This window comes from Sinocyclocheilus rhinocerous, unplaced genomic scaffold, assembly GCF_001515625.1.
Source record: "Sinocyclocheilus rhinocerous isolate Xijiao unplaced genomic scaffold, SAMN03320098_v1.1 scaffold1211, whole genome shotgun sequence".
In the NCBI taxonomy this organism is placed as follows: domain Eukaryota; kingdom Metazoa; phylum Chordata; class Actinopteri; order Cypriniformes; family Cyprinidae; genus Sinocyclocheilus; species Sinocyclocheilus rhinocerous.
Window position 1 is genome coordinate 614576 of NW_015670979.1, and position 19594 is coordinate 634169.

Genomic DNA, 19594 nt, shown 5'->3' on the forward strand with positions numbered 1-19594 from the left:
ACCTATTATTTCTTTAGCTAGTCGAATGGCCTTCATTCTATCCCAACTAGATCAGTTCATAGACACCCCTGAGACTAGCTAAGAATGAGGATCTGAAACATACCAAAAATAAACATCCACCTCCTTAAAAGTGTCAGTATTTTTAGAGCTAGAGGTTGGTTAATCCCTTGATTAAAGAAAGAACTGGAGCCTATGGAACATGATGGGATTTTATCTTATGTGGCTTGTGCTTATTTGTGTTGTGAATTTCTTGGTTGTATGATTTTTTCTTTTCTTTGATACTTAACTTTAGTACTCAGTACTGATTATGAATGATTCCCATATTTATGTATCATGGTATTCACATCGTACTTCAGGATTAGTGCAGTGCATTTTTTTTATTGTGTTTAAAAAGAAAATAATATAGTATAATATACTGTATAATATAAATAAAGTATATTATAATATGCTTTTTAAACAAAAATCTGACTCTTGATCTCTTGCTTGCTAGGTTTTACTGGACTAAGGCTGTCTGTCCACTTTGTGCAGACATATTGTAACTCTGAAATCAAACAAAGACTAAAATAGTGTCCATTGATTGCTGAGTGAGATCTCTGTCTACTGGCTCTCTTGTGTAATTGGAGTCTTCAATCAATAAGAAAGTACGAGATCAGCACTTGCTGGATTTCCGAACCGAAACAACCTCATCAGCTAAAATCCTCCCCGACCTCCCCAGAAACGGACACTTCCAGTTTAGCGTTCCTGTGGTACCTTTTCTGCTTCTGTTTAAAGCCATGTTCTCTTTTATGGACTGTAAGCCAGTGTAAAGCCAGCTATCAATGTTGGAATGTCGATGTTAGTTGATGATGCTCTTTGAGTCTTTAAAGGGCCGTTTCTCACGAGATAAAAAAGGTATTTTATGCTATCTGTCTTAAATTAACTGCATTGCTGATGGCCTTTTGAACTTTGATGGTACATTTGTAATGTCTTTACTTTTTGAAGCAGTTATTGTAGCCGCACTCATGTTTTCAGTTACTCTCTGGAGGTCAGAGATCACAGGTGAAGTTTATCTGTGGTCACTTTCTGTATATTGTCAGTGACTCATTTTTTCTTCCCTAGGAGGGGATGATGATGAATTCAGACTCAGCAGGTAGGCAGACCTTTATTCCCATTCCCACTTGCAATCCTGTTTCTGGTCTCATTCCAGTTTCCTTTCCACAGATTCTGTTTCTGTTCTTATTCCTGCTCCTATTGTTATTCTTATTCCTAGTTTCCTGCTTCTTTTTAGATTTGAGTTTCTATTCCTTTTAAATTTTTCTGCTTCAGTTTGTTTTTTCTGTTCCCATTCAGTTTCCGTTTATTTTTCTGTTCCAATTATTTTTCTTGTTTCTACTCCTATTTCAATTTCCATTCCATCTCCACCTACTTTTTTCCACCTTGCTTTTTCCACGTTTGTTTCTCTTCCAATTCCTGTTCTAGCTTCCGTTTCTATTGCCATTTCCATTCTTGTTTCCTGTTTCCACAAAAAAAATGTCTGTCTTTTTCGTTCTAATTTCTATTCCTGTTCTGGTTTCCAGTCCTATTGACATTTCCTGTTTCCATTAAAAAAATTTCCCTTTCGGTTTAAGTTCCAATTCCCATTCCCACACTCATAGAAGTACTTACAGTACTCATGGAATGTCCCTTCACAAGCATCTATTTCCATGCATGACAGTAAAATTTGATTTCTGGGAATGACTTCTCAGGTCTTTCCAGTATGTCAAAGCTCAGCTTTCCAAAAATAATGACAGGCTGTTTTCACTTTATGCCACACACGCTGGTCAAAACACACATTCACATTGAATCAACCACACCACAGAAACCACACATAGAGGCCTTAACTGAACAGATGACAATGAGTAGAAATGAGAGAAAAGTTTTAGATGGCTATTTTTCCATGGCTGTATCTCTCTTATTAAGACTCGTATCCATATCCCAAGTTTGTGGTTGCAGAAGGTTTTGTGATGTCCTGCTTAGCATTGTGAAGTAGTTTTTGTTTTATGCTTCTGTGGTGTCTGGAAACCTGTGCTTGAAAGTCTGGAGAAGGAAATGATAGTTCATAATGTTAGTTTTTTTTAAATGTGTCTGTGTGTTTTTGTTTAAAATATTTGAGGTTTTGTTAAAGATTATTTTTCAAGGTGGTTTGATAACCATGTAGAAGCATGTAAAACAACAATAGAAAATAGCATGTGGTTTCCATGTCAGCAAAATTATTGTAAATAACCAATTGCCAATGTTTCTGTCTATTGTACAAGGAAACACTCCTCTTTGTAGGTGGGGTTTACAGTGTTGTGATTGACAGTGTCAGGCATCAGACTTCTCAGACACTAGCCTGAGTGAATAAGTGTCTGACCAGCTTCGCATTGTGTGTTTATAAAGGACTCAGGTTTACCTTGGACTCCCAGCAAGACAGGGCCATTATCAGGAGTTGCATCATGTTACTGTTATTGAGCAGCCTTGGAGAAGTGTGTGGATGTGTGTAATGTACGGTGGCCAAGAAGTGCAAAGCAATTCACAATTCTGAAAACAAAATAACAAATTACAAACGCAAATGCAAGTCTAAAAAACAAAATAACAATTCACCCATAGTGAGCTGCCTACATGTATGGTTTCATAGGCACACTACTGAGACAGCAGTTATGAACTGTTATCAATATAAATGTGTGTTTTAATTATTGTTTATTAACTGATAAATGGGATATACTTTGCTCTTCTATATTATTTTGTCTAAATGAATAATAAAAAAAATATTTTTAAATTCTACAAGTGAATCCAGGCATCAAAACATTATAATGTGCAGTTTTATGAATGGATATTCATTTTGAGATTTGCTAAAAATTACTTTTATCAGCATTTATTTAAGTATATTTAAAGATTTTGAGTATGTTTGAGTTTAAGTGAGTGTTAGATGACAGCAAAGGTAATCTAAATGTAAAAATGAGAAATGCACAATCAAATATCCAGTAACATATACTGTACTGATATATTTTGCATCCCTAATTAACAATGTTGTGAGGTTCTTTTTAGGTTATGGTGCTGCTTTAGAAGTTGGTTGTTTATGTAGACAGCAAGGCAGTATAGTTTATACATTTCTCTAAATAAATGCTCTTTAATCTTGTGCTCAGTTCTGTACTCTCCAACTGACAGTATGCTTTTGCAAGAATTTGCACATTCAATATTCACTTTAACTAGTACAGCTGCTGTATGTGTGTATGTTGCATAGAAGGTCATTCCGCCCCAGATCCTGTCTGGTCCTGTGTCTCAGAGACCAGCAGAGGTAGAGAACATGTTCTCCACTCCCTCCTCTGAGTTAAATTTAGCTCCTGCCTGCTGTAGTGTGGAGCAGATGCACCGCCTGTGTGTTTGAGGAAGAATCTGTGGGACATGAGAGAGAGATATTGATGTAAATGGCTGAGAAGAAAAAGAGAAGAGTGAGAATTTGTTCTGCCCTTAATGATTAGAGGTTAATGGTTACTGGACGTCAGGTGTTCTGACTGGTCTGTACTGTTCCTGCATTGACCAAGAAGAACCAGCTGCTAAAAGCTTTATGTCGCCATTGAATTCTCCATTCTATGCTACAATAAAGCAGAAAGATATTCAGATTTACAGGAATTTTACAATGTTTAAAGACTGTTGTTAGGCATGACACAGAGCAGAATGCCTAACCTTGGTAAAATCCTTGCAGTGAATGGCCTTGAATGCCTCACAGTGGCAACAGTTTACAAAAAATGCCTAGGATAGTTTGTTTGCTGTTTAAATTAATAAGGCAAAATAGTTTGGGATTTCGTGGTAGAAAGTTCGGAGATGGTATTAAAGTAGCTCAGTTTAAATGTATTGTATGAATTGCCCTTACTATGGAATAAAAAATACGGAGTGTATATTTACATTTAGTTAAAAGTAGCTGTAAACTATCAGCTCCAGTGGCGCAGATGGATAAGTGCTTGTCTTTGGCTTTTTGACGCAATCGACCCGGGTTCGATCCCGCCTTTTGCCGAACTTTTTTTCCCTCCCTTTTCAAATCTCGTATCACATCGTAAAGGCATTTATTTTCAATAAAAATTAAGGAAATAATCAAAAAGTTGAAAATAAAGTATCGGGTAGGGTTAGGGTAGGTGTAGGGAGGGCTTTATTGTACCAATAAGGTGGCATCCATTTAATAATTAAAATTAAAATTATAATTTACACTCAATACGTTATTATTGCATACTGTTTTATAATGTACTGTATGTTGCATAGAAGGTCATTCCGCCCCAGATCCTGTCTGGTCCTGTGTCTCAGAGACCAGCAGAGGTAGAGAACATGTTCTCCACTCCCTCCTCTGAGTTAAATTTAGCTCCTGCCTGCTGTAGTGTGGAGCAGATGCACCGCCTGTGTGTTTGAGGAAGAATCTGTGGGACATGAGAGAGAGATATTGATGTAAATGGCTGAGAAGAAAAAGAGAAGAGTGAGAATTTGTTCTGCCCTTAATAATTAGAGGTTAATGGTTACTGGACGTCAGGTGTTCTGACTGGTCTGTACTGTTCCTGCATTGACCAAGAAGAACCAGCTGCTAAAAGCTTTATGTCGCCATTGAATTCTCCATTCTATGCTACAATACAGCAGAAAGATATTCAGATTTACAGGAATTTTACAATGTTTAAGGACTGTTGTTAGGCATGACACAGAGCAGAATGCCTAACCTTGGTAAAATCCTTGCAGTGAATGGCCTTGAATGCCTCACAGTGGCAACAGTTTACAAAAAATGCCTAGGATAGTTTGTTTGCTGTTTAAATTAATAAGGCAAAATACTGTACTGTACTCAATATTCTATTTATGTATGTTTATATTGTTCATATGTATGATTTTATTTATTTATTTAAAATATTTAAATAAATAAAATAACAGACATGAATGTTCAATAAATGTAATATATTTTAATATATGTATGTAGTCAAAAGTTTGGAATAATTATGAAAGGGCTTTTTAAGCTCACCAAAGCTGCATTTATTTGATGAAAAATGCAATATGATTAAAAACAGAAATATTGTGATATAATATATCTGTTTTTGATTTTAATATATTTTAAAATGTAATTTATTCCTGTGATGGCAAAGCTACATTTTCAGCAGCCATTATTTAAAATATTTAAATAAATAAAATAACAGACATGAATGTTCAATAAATGTAATATATTTTAATATATTATATTTTAAAATATATTTTAAACTTTATGTATGTAGTCAAAAGTTTGGAATACTTATGAAAGGGCTTTTTAAGCTCACCAAAGCTGCAATTATTTGATGAAAAATGCAATATGATTAAAAACAGAAATACTGTGATATAATATATCAGTTTTTGATTTTAATATATTTTAAAATGTAATTTATTCCTGTGATGGCAAAGCTACATTTTCAGCAGCCATTACTTCAGTCTTCAGTATCCCATGATCCTTCAGAAATCATTTATTTGTTTATTAAAAGGCATCAGTCTTTTCATGCAGTGTTCATCAAAATCTATAATCTCTCTCTCTCTCTCTCTCTCTCTCTATATATATATATATCAGAAAATGTATAGGATGATCTGGGATAAACAAAATATAAATCAGCATGTAAGCTGCATGTTGTTGCCTCTTTGACTTGTGTCTTCTCTTCTTGTTCTGATAGAAATCTGTGTTGACATGGTCAATAGGTCAATTGCTATTATGGATGTGACGCACACCGTATATGTAATGGAACTTCCCCTTTTTTTTTTTTTTTTGCTGTCCAGGTGGGCGTCTAAATTAGCAAACCCCTCTTTCTCTCAGGCTGACCTGCACCACAGCTGCAGAACATTTTAAATCCAGCTGGAGGATTTAACCCCCAACACATCTCACCCGAGAATTAATATTCTGTAATGTATTATCTTTAGAGATGCTTAAGCGCTTACAGAGCACATTGATCCCAAAATTTCAATTTCATCTGCACTAATCCAATCCATTCATTGTGATGTCCCTATGACCTAAAAACACCCCCCATATTGTGTCCCTTGTGTATATGTGTGTATCATAGTAGTGCACATTCAGTTCTGTCATTTCTTTCTTGTTGAATGAGCGTTTTTGTGTCCATGTCTCACAAGAGAGGGGGAATGTTTTTTCCAAGTGTCCACTAGCTTGTTTTCCATTGCCGTAGGACATAATGTTTTACCAAGCAGATTTGCGTGTTTGTGTGAGTCTGCATGATTTTTGGTGGGTGGTTGTTTGGTGGCGTGTATCTGTTCGTGCATGCTTGCACATTAATATTAATTACATTCTGCCTCTTTGTCAATGATGTCTTATTAAAATCCGACCAATCAAATCTCTAATGGCATTTTACAGTTAAATACTGAACTAGGCTGAACTTATTAGTGATAGCTGTGCTCACTTTCACTCCACACATATCCTCCAGGTCATGTTCTCAGGCTAATACTTCACTGTTTGCTCTTTCTGTTAGTACATCACGTATGTGTATGTGTCTGCATATGTGGAGCTTGAAAGTGACAGTGCATGCATAGCTGTTTGGCCTGCCTGGGTCAGTAGTGTGTGTGTGTGTGTGTGTGTGTATGTCAGCATACAGCGGGTACAGTAGAACTGCATCTACGAAATGCAAACCCAGCACATGAGAAGCCCTATTTTCACAGCAGTGATACTCAGCAAAGACCCAACATGAACCTGTGACCTTGCCATTCTCTGCATATTGAGTTTCATATTGAATATTGCATATTGAAACTCTGTGGCCATGACGATGTCTATATTTTGATTTTTTTAGATGATTCTGTATGTTCTAGTTTTAACAACCTCCTTGCCTAGTCATATGGGAAACTTGGCAGATTCTTTTTTGTTGTGTTTTGAAAAAAAAAAAAAACACTTAAAAAAATGACATCATACACTCTTAAAAATGAAGGTTCCAAAGGGGTTAATGCCAGCAAGAACCATTTTTGGTTCCCCAAAGAACTTTTCAGTGAACAGTTCTTAAAAGTGTGGTGCATGTATTCATAGCGTGGTGAGCATTTTAATAATCTAAGGAACTTTTTTTTTTTTTGCTATAAAAAATCTTTTGTTTAATGAAAAGGCAACTTGGAGAACCTGCATTTGTAAAAGTGTACAGATTTAGATCAACATGAGGGTGATTTAAATATTTTCAGAATGTTCACTTTTCCCTTAAGACCTGTCCCACTGAAGAGATGCAGAGAAGTCCTTCCCATGAAGGAAATTATGACATGTTTACAATTCAATCAATTCGACCAGAGAAGTGTTTGGCCTCCCTAAAATATCCCAGAAACCTGATCAGAAATGCAGAGTCTATGAGAGGCATAATGGCTACTGTCATGCCCCATTTTCATTTTTAAGGCATTTCATTCACTGAATTTCTTATCCTGACTGAAATGACAGACCAGTGAAGCTACATTTTTGTATTCAAGCAAGTCTATAATTTTAAAACACTTTTTCAACTTAGCATCAAAGAGCTTTTCTTTATTAAAATAAATATCTTTATATTGTTTTGCAAAGGAAAACAGAAGTGCTCCTAAAAGCATTTCAACACAGATTTCACATTCACATGGACTCCCTCAAATAATCTGCAGTCACCAGAGAAATTAATGCGCTTAGGAATTTTTTCTTTATAAATGTCACTGTCCTTAGAGGGAAATCTCTCTGTGTTTTTAGTAAATTCATAGATTATATACAGGCCCATATAGTAAGTGCAGCAGATTTCTGCAAAATTGGAACATCTGTTATTCATATCCATCATTCTTTGTGTTTGCATTTATTAAATATTTGAGCTTTGATCATGTATTCAGCTGTGGGTTTAGTATTTATATAAGCAACTGAAAACATGAATTTTAATTTCGTTTGTGTGTGCATTTTAATGTTAAAGCTTATTTGTAGGGCATGTGTGAGCTTTGTAAAACATAAATCTGTGTTACAATGTTTAGGAGGAATATACACAATCACACAGAAAAAGACACACATTCACTAGTGTCAGGGATTACGTGTGTCTGTGTTCTGATTAGACACTACCTGTCAGTACAGGACCTGATAGAACACAGAGTGATATTTCTAAACTCTCTGGCACTTCAGGCATGTGTTCTCCTTGGAAAACTCACTGAGGCTAATGTGAGGACAGGCAGCGGACATACAACCATGCATGATTTAGCATTTTAATATGTATAAATATAAATGTAAAAAAGTGCAACAGTGTGTATGTTGCTGCATACATGCGGTAATGCTTGCACAAGTCCAGTTAGACTCATCTTGTGTGGTATTTAGATCTGATTAAAAAAGAACGCTCAATAAAAAGAGTTGTGTGGGACGGCATGTTTTGCACAGCAGTTAAAAGCGCATCGCATTTAAAACCACACATTGGTGTTACAGTAAGACGCTATAAGAGATTCTCTAGCGTAAAACTGTTGGATGTTTGCAATAACTGGAGAGAGTTTTGAGAGTCTCAGAGATTCCACTCCAGTAGGATGTCAATTTAGTTTGTTTCTAAACAAAGGTCGCTTAATTAGCCTGCTGTGCAAGTGTTGAGCACATTTAATTGGACTGCCAATTCAGCACTCTGAGCTTTGGCAGACAGCCTACTCTGTTCCTACAACAAACCGCACACACAACCCTCAACCCTCCCATTATTGGCATCAGGGTGTGTTTTCCAGTCGACTGTGGCACTCACTCTTGCCCACTTGGGTGGCACTGAGATTCCCGGCCCCCCACTCCTGGATGGTAATTTGAGGGGTTTCAAACTCCTTAGAGTACTTCAGTAAACAGATCTGGCAGCATTTGTTCTGGATGTTTTAGTTTAATGTGTGTTATAGTGTTTATTATTATTATTATTATTATTATTATTATTATTAATATTATGTTTAGGGTTTTACCATCATAACTTGAATTACCCTTTTTATACTTTTTGGTTATAATATAAATGTTTTTATAATAGTTTTAAATATTTAGTTTATAATAAATATAATCTAATCATATATATAGGGCTGGTTATCAAGTTTGATGCTTTTTAGGCACAGACTAAATTGCCTTGATACCATCGAGTATCAAAAAATGTCTCGTCGTTTGGTACCAAATTTCGATACCACAGGGGTTAATCAAGCAAAAACACTAGATGTGTTCGACTTGATGTGGTGTTGCGCAGATCGATCGGTGTTTGACATCATAGTACCACGAGAGCGATTCGAAAGCTTAGAGCGGTCTGCTCTCTATAGCTCTCGCAGTACTTCGATGTCATTCACCGATTTATGCCGATGCCAAGAGATGTGGCTCACACGTGAGGCTGTAGTGTGACCCCCATAGATGTAAGGCTACGTTTACACTAGTGCATTTTCGTTTTAAAATGAAAATGTTCCTCGTCCATACTGCCGTTTCCACTGCATTTCAGAAAAGATCTCCGTCCACACTACACGATCGAATACCACCTTCAAGTGTTTATAATAACTTCCGATTGCGATCTAATGTGGCATATAATATTGCTGAAATATGTTATTTGTAGCCTTTTATATCAGGCTAATCACTACAACTACACACGCTACACCGCTTTATGTCTTGCCAGAAATCTACAAGAGTTTACACTTACAGAACACACACACACTCTTTTATCTGCCTTTTGCCCCTTGCTGAGTGTTTTGTAGTTGATGCTGCATTTGTGGTTGTGGTCTGTACTAGACTGTCTATTTATAGATATCAGTAAACCCTCCTTAGAAATGCAGCCCTAGCTTAAACGTCCTCTTTACCTCATAGTAAATGCTTAAATGGGAGTCTGTAATATTCTCTAATGGATTATGTGTACATTGTGTGTATGTATGCGTGTGTGTGTGTGTGTATGTGTGTGTAAATGAGCTCTTTGTAATGCACTGTACTGGGCTACATACATTATTTGTGTAAGAGGATGCTGTGGGATGACCTGATCATGGAATACCACAGACAGAAAAAAAAAAGTCTAAATACCCATATATTATTAAAACAAGATAAATTTACCATGTATATATGTATGTATGTATTTATATATAAATCATCTCTGATCTCTCTGGCCCATTCTGCATCTGTGAAATTCACCTATGAGATTTTTCAATGGGCCTGAGGGGCTGATTTAGAGAAGGAGAGGGGGTCGTGATCCAGCAGGATGTTTTGTCCCTCTCAGCCTCAGGGGAAAGCAGTTGCTCTGGGTGGCCAACACAAACAGTGGGTTCTGCTGGGTAGTAGAAACTCTCACATACACATAAACACACATCCTCAGTGTCCATTAGCCATTGTTTGGCCCCAGTCCATCCCCTTAGCCCCAGTAATCCTCACCTCTATGATGATAATCTTTATTAAGTACTTTAGGAACCAATTAAAACAACTCCAGGGATGAAAACAATATATTGGTGTGTTTATGTTGTGGAAGAGAGATCCAAAGATGGGACGCTCTGGGCAGGACAGGACTCGACCGAGGCTCCAGACAGCTTCTGACCCATTTTACAGAAGCTTTGGCTATCTGTAAAATGGTAACCAATGCTGAAATGCTGCTGATGAGACTGATGCCATTAGTCACTCATTGCTCATGTGTCTCTTCATATGATAACCATAAAAGAAGCTGATCTTTCCCATTCTAGGATGGAAAATTTGTGTTTAGCATAACAAAATTGTTAATAATGTTAATAATAGTTTAACTTGTTGTTTGCAGTATAAGGTGTCATTATAAATACAACAGCCCTGGTTTCCATTGTTTTTTTGTTAGAAATAAAATTAAAACTGTATTAGAGTTGATAGTAAATCAGTGCTTTTTCTTATTTCATATGCAAAGAAAGTGTTTACATAGAAATCCCAAAGGCACAGCCACAAAAATTGTCTTGTTCTTTCAGGGTCACAGAGAGGGTGGAAATATTTTGGCAGATTTTTAAAATTTTTTATGAACATTAGAAGGCAAAGCCTTAATGGAAGAAAACTAAATGATAAACTTGTTAAACTATGTCAGAATTTTACTTTTGAATTTCCTCTGAAGTTAAAACACCTCAAACCAGATATGTTTTCTTCTTTTTGCAAAACAGGCCAACATTTTCATGATTTCCATCACCTCTCAGAAACTCGGATGAATCAGGCCCCAGATTAAAACATTCCCCACAGAAAAAGCAGCTACAAACCCACAAATAAGGTCAATGAAAACAGCACCATCTGGCAGACAGCTTCTTCCTAATCTTGATTTCCCTCATTTTTTAAACTGTGGTGAGAGAAATTATTCCAGAGCAACGGGGGGTCTACAGAAGTTGAGAAACAGCAGGGAAGAGTCAGTTGTAGGATATTGGGCACGTTTGGGATTAGGGGAATTTCTGGGGACAAACTTTTGAGCTTTTTTTGTCCAAGAGACATCTAAAAGATGTGATAAGTGGTTGCAGAAGACAAAAGAAGAAGGAAATAGAGTTGTATTTACTGGAAACTTGAAGGGAATTTCCTTCTAGATCATGTTTTGACAGAGATGAGCCTTGATGTGCAGAGAAGCCCCTATACTGAAAGTTAGATCAGTGACTATGTCCATCTGACCTTCCCGCCCTGCATTCCTCCGTCGTCACTGAACGACCACAACCCTGTAATTATTTACCCAAACTGAAATCCACACACACATGGACAGCTTTCTCTTCAGCATTGTCAAAAGATAAATTTTCGTCTGCAAAATCCAGTCATTTCAATAGGAATCCACAATTTCGTGGAGGGCAAAAGATTAGGTCATGCAGATTTTGTTTAAGTTGCTCACACGGATTCGCCATGCTGACCAATAGAAAGAAACTTGGTTTAAAAGTGTCCTCTGTGTGAATTGTGCTTTATTAATCACTACACTATTGTCAATGGAAAATTGACCTTTTTGAAATGAAATTTGTGACCCTTATAAGGGGGTAAATTGATTTATTTTCTTTTATTTATTCAAGTATGATTTGCTGTTATGTTAATCTTTCAAACAAATTGGCTTCAACATTAAAGTGATATTATGTGTTCAAAAGTTCAAATGTGTAAGTATTCTGAAAGAAAAAAGGAGGGAAAGGTCTTAGCCTTATCCAGATAAGGGTATAAAAACTGAGAGTTGTGCCGTTCTTAAGTCCCTGTTTCCCATTGATTCTGTGAACGTCTGTCTGTCCTAATTCTATCCCATTACACGCCTGCTCTCAATGGCATGTTTGCTCACAAAAACAGGTCTTGCTGTTGTGATTGGCTGCTCTCAGTAAGGCATTTGGGGGTTGATTTGTCCTGATTTTTGTGGGACAAGTGAAGGACATATTTCTAGAACATTTTGCGATTCGTTCTTGCAATCGGAATGATTTTAAGTAAGTAGTACAAGATGCCAAAGGCCAGTGACTCCCTCTGATGCTCACGGGACTCTGATATGAATATTCATTAAGGTCTCCTGAGGGGCCCCGGTGACTCAGTATGAATTCCCTCTTTCACACAGATGAGCAGTTAGCTGTGTGATAACCACGCTAACATGGAGTGACGTTTGGGGCCACGCATAGGTTACACATTCATACAACTTTTGCAATCGGAATGATTTTAAGTAAGTAGTACAAGATGCCACAGGCCAGTGACTCCCTCTGATGCTCACGGGACTCTGATATGAATATTCATTAAGGTCTCCTGAGGGGCCCCAGTGACTCAGTATGAATTCCCTCTTTCACACAGATGAGCAGTTAGCTGTGTGATAACCACGCTAACATGGAGTGACGTTTGGGGCCACGCATAGGTTACACATTCATACAACTTTGCTGTTGAATTTTTGCAGGCCATATGGCGAGGGTACCGTGCGGCTCTGCATTGCATTAGTGCTGGGAAGTTCACACAGCTGTTCTCGCTGTCATATTGCGCTGATTAGAGACGCGGGAAAACCTCAGAGAGCATGAGACCCTTCCGAGTGGATTCTGCGTCCGATTCAGCCTCGTGTCGGAGCGAAATATAAACACGCTTCGCTGTTCTTCTGCTGCAAGGTGACGCATAAACACATTTCATTACACCAAATACACAAAATAATGTTCTTTTTAGCAGCATCATATGACCCCTTTAAAATCAACATTGACATTGCGCTCCGCCGGGTCTGTTGTGCGCGTGAGGCCGCAGTTGCGCTGTCATTAGCTGATGTCTGCTGCCTCTCAACTCGATTAAATGCGCTGCATTCCTGCACAAAAACTAATCAGGACACTCGATCCATGTCACGTTTTTCACCTATTTTAAATATTCTGCACACTCAGAAGTGGTATGCTGTGGCGTATTATGTTTTTTTTTTCTGTGTATTTTAGGAATTTCAATGTTTCTGTTTGTTCTCCTTCTATCGTATAGCCTAGTTGAATATGTTGGTAGTATAATATAGTTCTCAACCATTTTAACATTTGTATATACAGTAGCAGTACAGTATAGTTTTCATACATGCTCAAAAACTAACTCGGTCTCGTTTTACACCTATGTTATTGCCCTCCAAAGTCTTTCATCAGCTTTATCAATGTAGGAAATTTCCAACATAATTCTTTTTACCCGAGCTTCAAGTTAAACAGTGTTAAGAGTATAATATAATAACAGTTTGTTCAGGATGTTGGGTAACACAGGTTAAAATGCTGAAAATATAGCAAAATATTTCAGAAAAAAAGCTAAATTAAAACTGAACTTGACATCCAGCAACCTTGTAGTTTTGTTGTATTGAAAAGAGCAGCTTTGACACTTTGTTCCACATTGAAGAAGTCATCTGAGTTTTGAGCATCCTGAGGATAGAGATATTGAGATCTTTGCAGGTTAAGAGGTTAAAAGCAAATCATTTATGAAAGATGTAATTGTTGGATTGTGAATGACATGAATGAGTGATTTCTTTCAAACACCCTTTTCTTTACTTACAATAGTCATGCAGCATTTAAAGGTACCTTTTTTTGGAAATTGCATTTAAATCTACTTGGTTCAAAAGTCTAAGGGGGCATGTTGTGAATAGTATATTATAGTATTTTACTGACCTATATTGAGCTTGAGAATCTTTCTATGGATGCCTTGGGGAATAATGTAATTCTAGTAGAATTGAGTCCATTATAACATGAATGGCAGGGCTCCGCATACTCCTTTGTGGCTTTAAGTGAGGAAGTGACAAGAAAAGTTCATTTAAAAGCAATCTGGACTCATTGAGTGCTGTACAGACACTCCTCTCTTTCCTTCAACCCACTAACCTCATTCTTCTCTTTTTAACCCAGGGATTCATTTCTGCTCCAGCACTCAGACCTTTTATCCTTTGGGTAAACATAGCATATAAAGATGTATATATGAAAACCACAGTGCTTTGTAGCTGTGTGGATTTTAGTGGATATTGAACTTGTCGACTCTCGTTACTGACAAAACATGTGGGATTACTGTAAGCAGTGTCTCCCCGATTTAGACCACGAACAACTCACCTCTGGTTGACCTGCGCTGGATTTAGCTCATAAGTGAATGCCCATAATGACACAGGTTTGTTGTCATGGATCAAGTTCATGTTTAGGTAATTTTGGCACAGCCCTTATCTGGGTGTCTTGGCTGGACTGAATTCTGTATTGGTTATGCAGCCTGAAGGAAGTCCACCGCTGAACTGAGTGAATTATGAATTACTTTTTCAAAACGAATTGCATTCCATGACCACCAGATGGCAGTCATTGTCAGGTTCTCCTCAGTAAGCTTCAACAGCATCTTTCTACACTTGACCATGCATGTTTCATACACTAAAGGTGGGAAAACCTACACATTGCTAGCATACAAAAGAAATGTGCCAATTTTTCTTTGATTTTTCTCAGGTCAGTAGAAGTGTTTGGCCAGGTCTGGAACTGTTAGTTTCTACAAGCTCAACATGATGCTGTGTTTCTTCTTAGTGTGGAGTTCACAAGAACAAGGTCTTTTCTGAGCCCTCAGCAATTTACAGAGGTCCTTAAAGATGGCTAACACCACTCATTTTCTTTTCGTTCCAATACCAAGTTCTATCATGGCCAATCACCCAAGACCAACCAAATGTGAGCCATCCCGGTGGCCAAAAATCTTGGTGTCTTGACTTCTTCAACCTTACTTTTGAGAACAGTTATCGTGCTTACTACCACAATCTGTAGTGTTTCTTTCTGTTTGCTGTGCATATTATTCTAGACGATTTTGATTTGAAATATTTAGCAGATGTAATTGAGATCTCTGAGGATATTGCTGTTGTTTCTGACAGCTGTAAAATCTCTCTCCTTCCCACTGCAATTCACTTTTAAGGTTTTTTTATAGCTTATGGTATGTTGGATGGTGTTTTTTTTCCCCAGGTGCACCATTCTTTTCTCTTTTTTTTTGGGCTGATACATCCACATACACACACATACCCAGACTGTACTTGAGAAACACTCTAAAATCACTCTGAAGCAGGTTTTTTGGTTCAGTTGGCTGCACAGTGCTTTCTATCCTCGCAACCCTATTGGCTCCTCTCGCAGTCACACGACCATTAAGTGGGTGGTGCAGATGAAAGTGTGCTCTCCGATCAGAACTGACTTCATGCTTGGGTGTGTTTGGGTCTGTATATTTGTCAGTGTTCAGTGAGTATATGACAAAAGGAGCACACTTTATAGTGTATTTCAGTGCATGTTTGACTCTGTGTGTGAAAGTTAAGGGAGTGATACTGTAAGTTCGAGGAATTGCTTTTTAGTGCCTCTGTACCTGTGGACAGTTGATAAGATGGACACAATGTTGACCGACCTCTCAGATGAGTCCATGGACAGCGAGTGTTTGGGAAGCATGACTCCAGAGACTCAAGATATATACCTCAGACTGGACAGCCACCGCAGGCGTTCTAGACTACGCCTGGCCCGTATCATTGCTAGGCAACAGCTGCTGAAGAAGATATCCCAAGGTATGAGAAGTGCTTTGGGTAACAGTTTGGACTCATCTTTCTTAGCATCTACGTTATTATTTCTATATATATCAGCAGTGTATTGTAAATTTGTCTCAAATGTTTCTCTTAAAATTCATTAGGAGCAATAAAATTAGAAGAAGAAGAATATAAAGTCATAAATTGAATTGAAGAACATAGCCCAGTTAGTTTAGATTTGGATAAAAATGATAAAAATGTGAGTTTATATTGAAATCTGTGACTTATATTGAAATCTGTGACTTTTGATTGCAAACTTTAGTATATTACCAAATCTGAGCACAGTTTGAGATGTTGTTGAGATTTCTGATTATTATTTTTTTTTTAGGAGAAAATTCTGTATCAGAATGTATCCCTTTGCTCTCCATTTATTGTCATTGCTGTCTCGTAAAAGAACTGAGATATTAAAGTGATTCCATATGACATTATTCATTCCTTGTTTTTGAAATGTCAGTGAACTTTATGATACCTTCAAGCCAGACATGATGCAGAGACATTATTAAGTGTTACAAAAGATGTGCCTGTTTTATTTTTTGGTCTTCTTTGCGTAAATATGAAGCACTTGGTTTGTTCTTAGCTTTGATGTGCTAAGCTGATCTTCTGTTTTCGATGGGATACAGTCTACAAGACAAAGTTTACTTGTGTTTTCTAGATGTAAAGAGTCTTTGTGTTTCTGGCACTAGAGAACAGCCTGTCCAAATCCAAAGTATTATCCACAAATCAACAGCATTATTAATGAATAACCCTTTTATACTTCAAGCGTATGATAGCGCATCACATTTGTTGTTTGGTGGCTTGTTTTGGTTTGTCTGAAGAAGTATTACGGAGAAGCATATATAAAGTACAAATATGATTTGTTAAAAATGTTTGTAATAATACTGCTGATGTTTAGCTTTGCTTTGACAGTGAAATGCTTTAGAGGTCAATAGAAATGCAGTGTGTGGCAGCTTTAGTTTTGGTTGGAATCTGCTCACGCACACACACACTTTCTCTCTCTCTTTCACGGCAGCAGGAATGTTTGGACTGCATGCCGGTTATTCCGTCATTCGGCTCGTGGAGGTCTGGACGGCTGGAGATCTCTTGTGAAATTACAGGTTTGTCCAATCATGACTATGGCATGTGGACGCATATCATGTTGAAGGATGTATTCACCTCTATCTGCGGAGACAAGATCATTTATTTAAAATGATATCCCACACTTAAGATAGTTTGACCCCCACTGCACTGAGGCTACTGGGAGTTTTTTCATCAATTAGACATTTATTTCATTTCTTAAATGGTGAGACCCAAAAGTGCAGGTAATTCAATTCTTAAGAGGTAGATTCCCTCTGACTTGTTTTAAATCTTAACCTAACCTTCTTCTGACTGACTGCAGACTAGGTGTTAGCAGCTATACAGAGTCGAGTCCAAGAATACCCCATTCCATCAAAAACTGGGCCTTGTGCCTGTCATCAGCAGCACTTTGATAAAGCAGGTCTGCCACTGTGAAATGTTTTGAGCTAAATGTGGACTGAAGGCAGTGCCATAATAAGACTGAAATATGAGCATCTTAATTTTGAGTCCACTTAATTGTGTCTTGCACTTTCTTCAGTGCATCATAAATATGTGTTTGGAGGGGTCTTTCGTCAGGGAGAGATCAATTTCAATTCTCATTCACAAGCTCTCTATTTGATTTGAATCAGATTTACAAGCTCTCATTTCGATTTAATTTGAATTTGAATCACAAGCTCTTGATTTTATTCCACTTGACAAGCTTTGAATTCACAAGCTCTCTATTTGATTCGATTTCAATTCACTTGCTGTCTATTTGATTTGAATCTGATTTGGTTCCGATTCTCATTGACTCTCTATTCTTATTCACCAGCTCTCAATTTGATTTGGTTTGGGTATATTTTAGTTAGAATGTTAAATTTGCTCTCTCTATTTATGCTATGGAATATACAGAGCAGTGTTTCAGACTGATTCAAACCTTTTTGAAGTATTCATTAAAAGAACCAGCTCAAAAGAGTCGTTCATTTTTAATTCATCAAAAAGGACCAGCATGTAAGCGTCATCTCTCGATCAATGTATTGTCTTTTTTTAATTCTGCGGAAGAAAATCATACAGGTCTGGAACAACAATATGAGTAAACTGACAGATTTGTCATTTTTCAATGAATTGTTCATTTAATTTGTGGTTTTCTGCTGTGACAGTTTTGTACAAGCCTGTACTTTCATATTATTTTTGTATCAGAAAGAAAAATGCTTTTCACCTAAAAGCAGTCTTCACCCTCGTACAGATTCCTGACTGCACGTAGGTTGTGTCTTTATAAGTAAATCTGCCAAATACATAATGAAATTCTACATCTATTTATTATTCCACAATAGATATTTGCTTCATTTGTTGACGCAGTAAAAAATACTAGCAAATAATTTTTTAGAATTCTATAGATATGTTTGAAATGAGTCACGATCAGTGCCCTTATCTAACTTTTGTTTCAGGGCGGATTCCTGGATGCTGAATATGTACGTTTGTCATATCATGAGCTGATGTGGCATGTGTGCGGTTGCTCAACAGCAGTCAGAGCGGTAGGGTTGGGCTTCAGTCGGCCAGTGATTCAGTTCAGCCAACAGTCATCTCCTGTCCATATTAATCAAAACAATGGCACACTAAAGGCTGGAGCTTATCTATGTTATTTTTTGGAATAGCATACAGTGGTCGTGAGTTGTAGTAAAATGAACCAAAGAAGGAGAAGAAAGTCAGTGGAATGGGTTCCAGAGAGAATGGACCCAGGCCATTATGACATCATCGGATTGTACAACATTATCACTGACAAATAGATTTTGAATGCTGAACGTTCTATTAATGTAAGTCAAAGGAGATTTTAAAACTTGAATCATACATTTCTTAAAGTGTGCATTTTATCATAAAGCAAAGTCAGAATGGAAGGTGTGACAAGTGGTTTGGACTGAGTTATTAGCAGGATAGCGTGTAGAAGATTAAAAAACAGTATGTGAGGAATTTCAATGCAGTGCATGCTTCACAAGCTTTAGAAAGATGGGAAAATTAAGACAGCGCATCTGTAGATTCAGTAAACTGAGTAATTGAATTGTGTGAAAAGCATCAAGAACCAAGACATAATCAAACACTATGGTGGTTCTGCCCTCTCACTGGGGTGGTATCTTTTCCAAAGGTATACCTTTGTACCTTATTTACCTCTAAAAAGTGCATATTAGTACCTCAAGTGCACATATTAGTATCTTAATGGTACATATTAGTACTTTTTGAAAGGGTACTGCCCCAGTGACAGCTTTTGTAGCTTTTTACTGACAGTGTGTGTACTATTTTGTACTAAACTAGTGTGTGTATCTTCATTGATATTTGCATTAATGATATTTGTTTTAATAAGACAGGGTGTTACTAAGCCATTCAGTTTCATTCTTGTTTGAGATAGTTTCAGTGGGCTGTCACCTTGTTCTCCCTTGCTCTTGGTTGCCCTCTGTTGCTTAAAAGAGGTATGGTCATACATGCGAATCACAGAGAAGATTGTTTATTAAGGCTAGGATCAGCAGTGGTGGACGAAGTACACAAATCAAGTACTTGAGTAAAAGTACAGATCCGTATTATAAAATATTACTCCAGTAAAAGTACTCAGTTTTCAATTTTACTCGAGTGAAAGTACAAAAGTACTTGATTTTTTATGTACTTAAGTAAAAAGTACTGATAGATGAATGTTTATTTTG

The 19594-nt window shown here is 37.2% G+C and overlaps 1 protein-coding gene across 1 annotated transcript in view; it reads left to right on the top strand.

Moving 5' to 3' along the window:
• The first annotated feature begins 15618 nt into the window (after positions 1 to 15618).
• LOC107734466 (stAR-related lipid transfer protein 13) overlaps positions 15619 to 19594 on the top strand; it is a 45021-nt gene continuing 41045 nt past the window's right edge. The window contains exon 1 of the mRNA XM_016546440.1: positions 15619 to 15854. Within this exon, the coding sequence (XP_016401926.1) occupies positions 15680 to 15854 (175 nt within the window). The 5' untranslated portion in view covers positions 15619 to 15679. The remainder of the gene's footprint in view (positions 15855 to 19594) is intronic.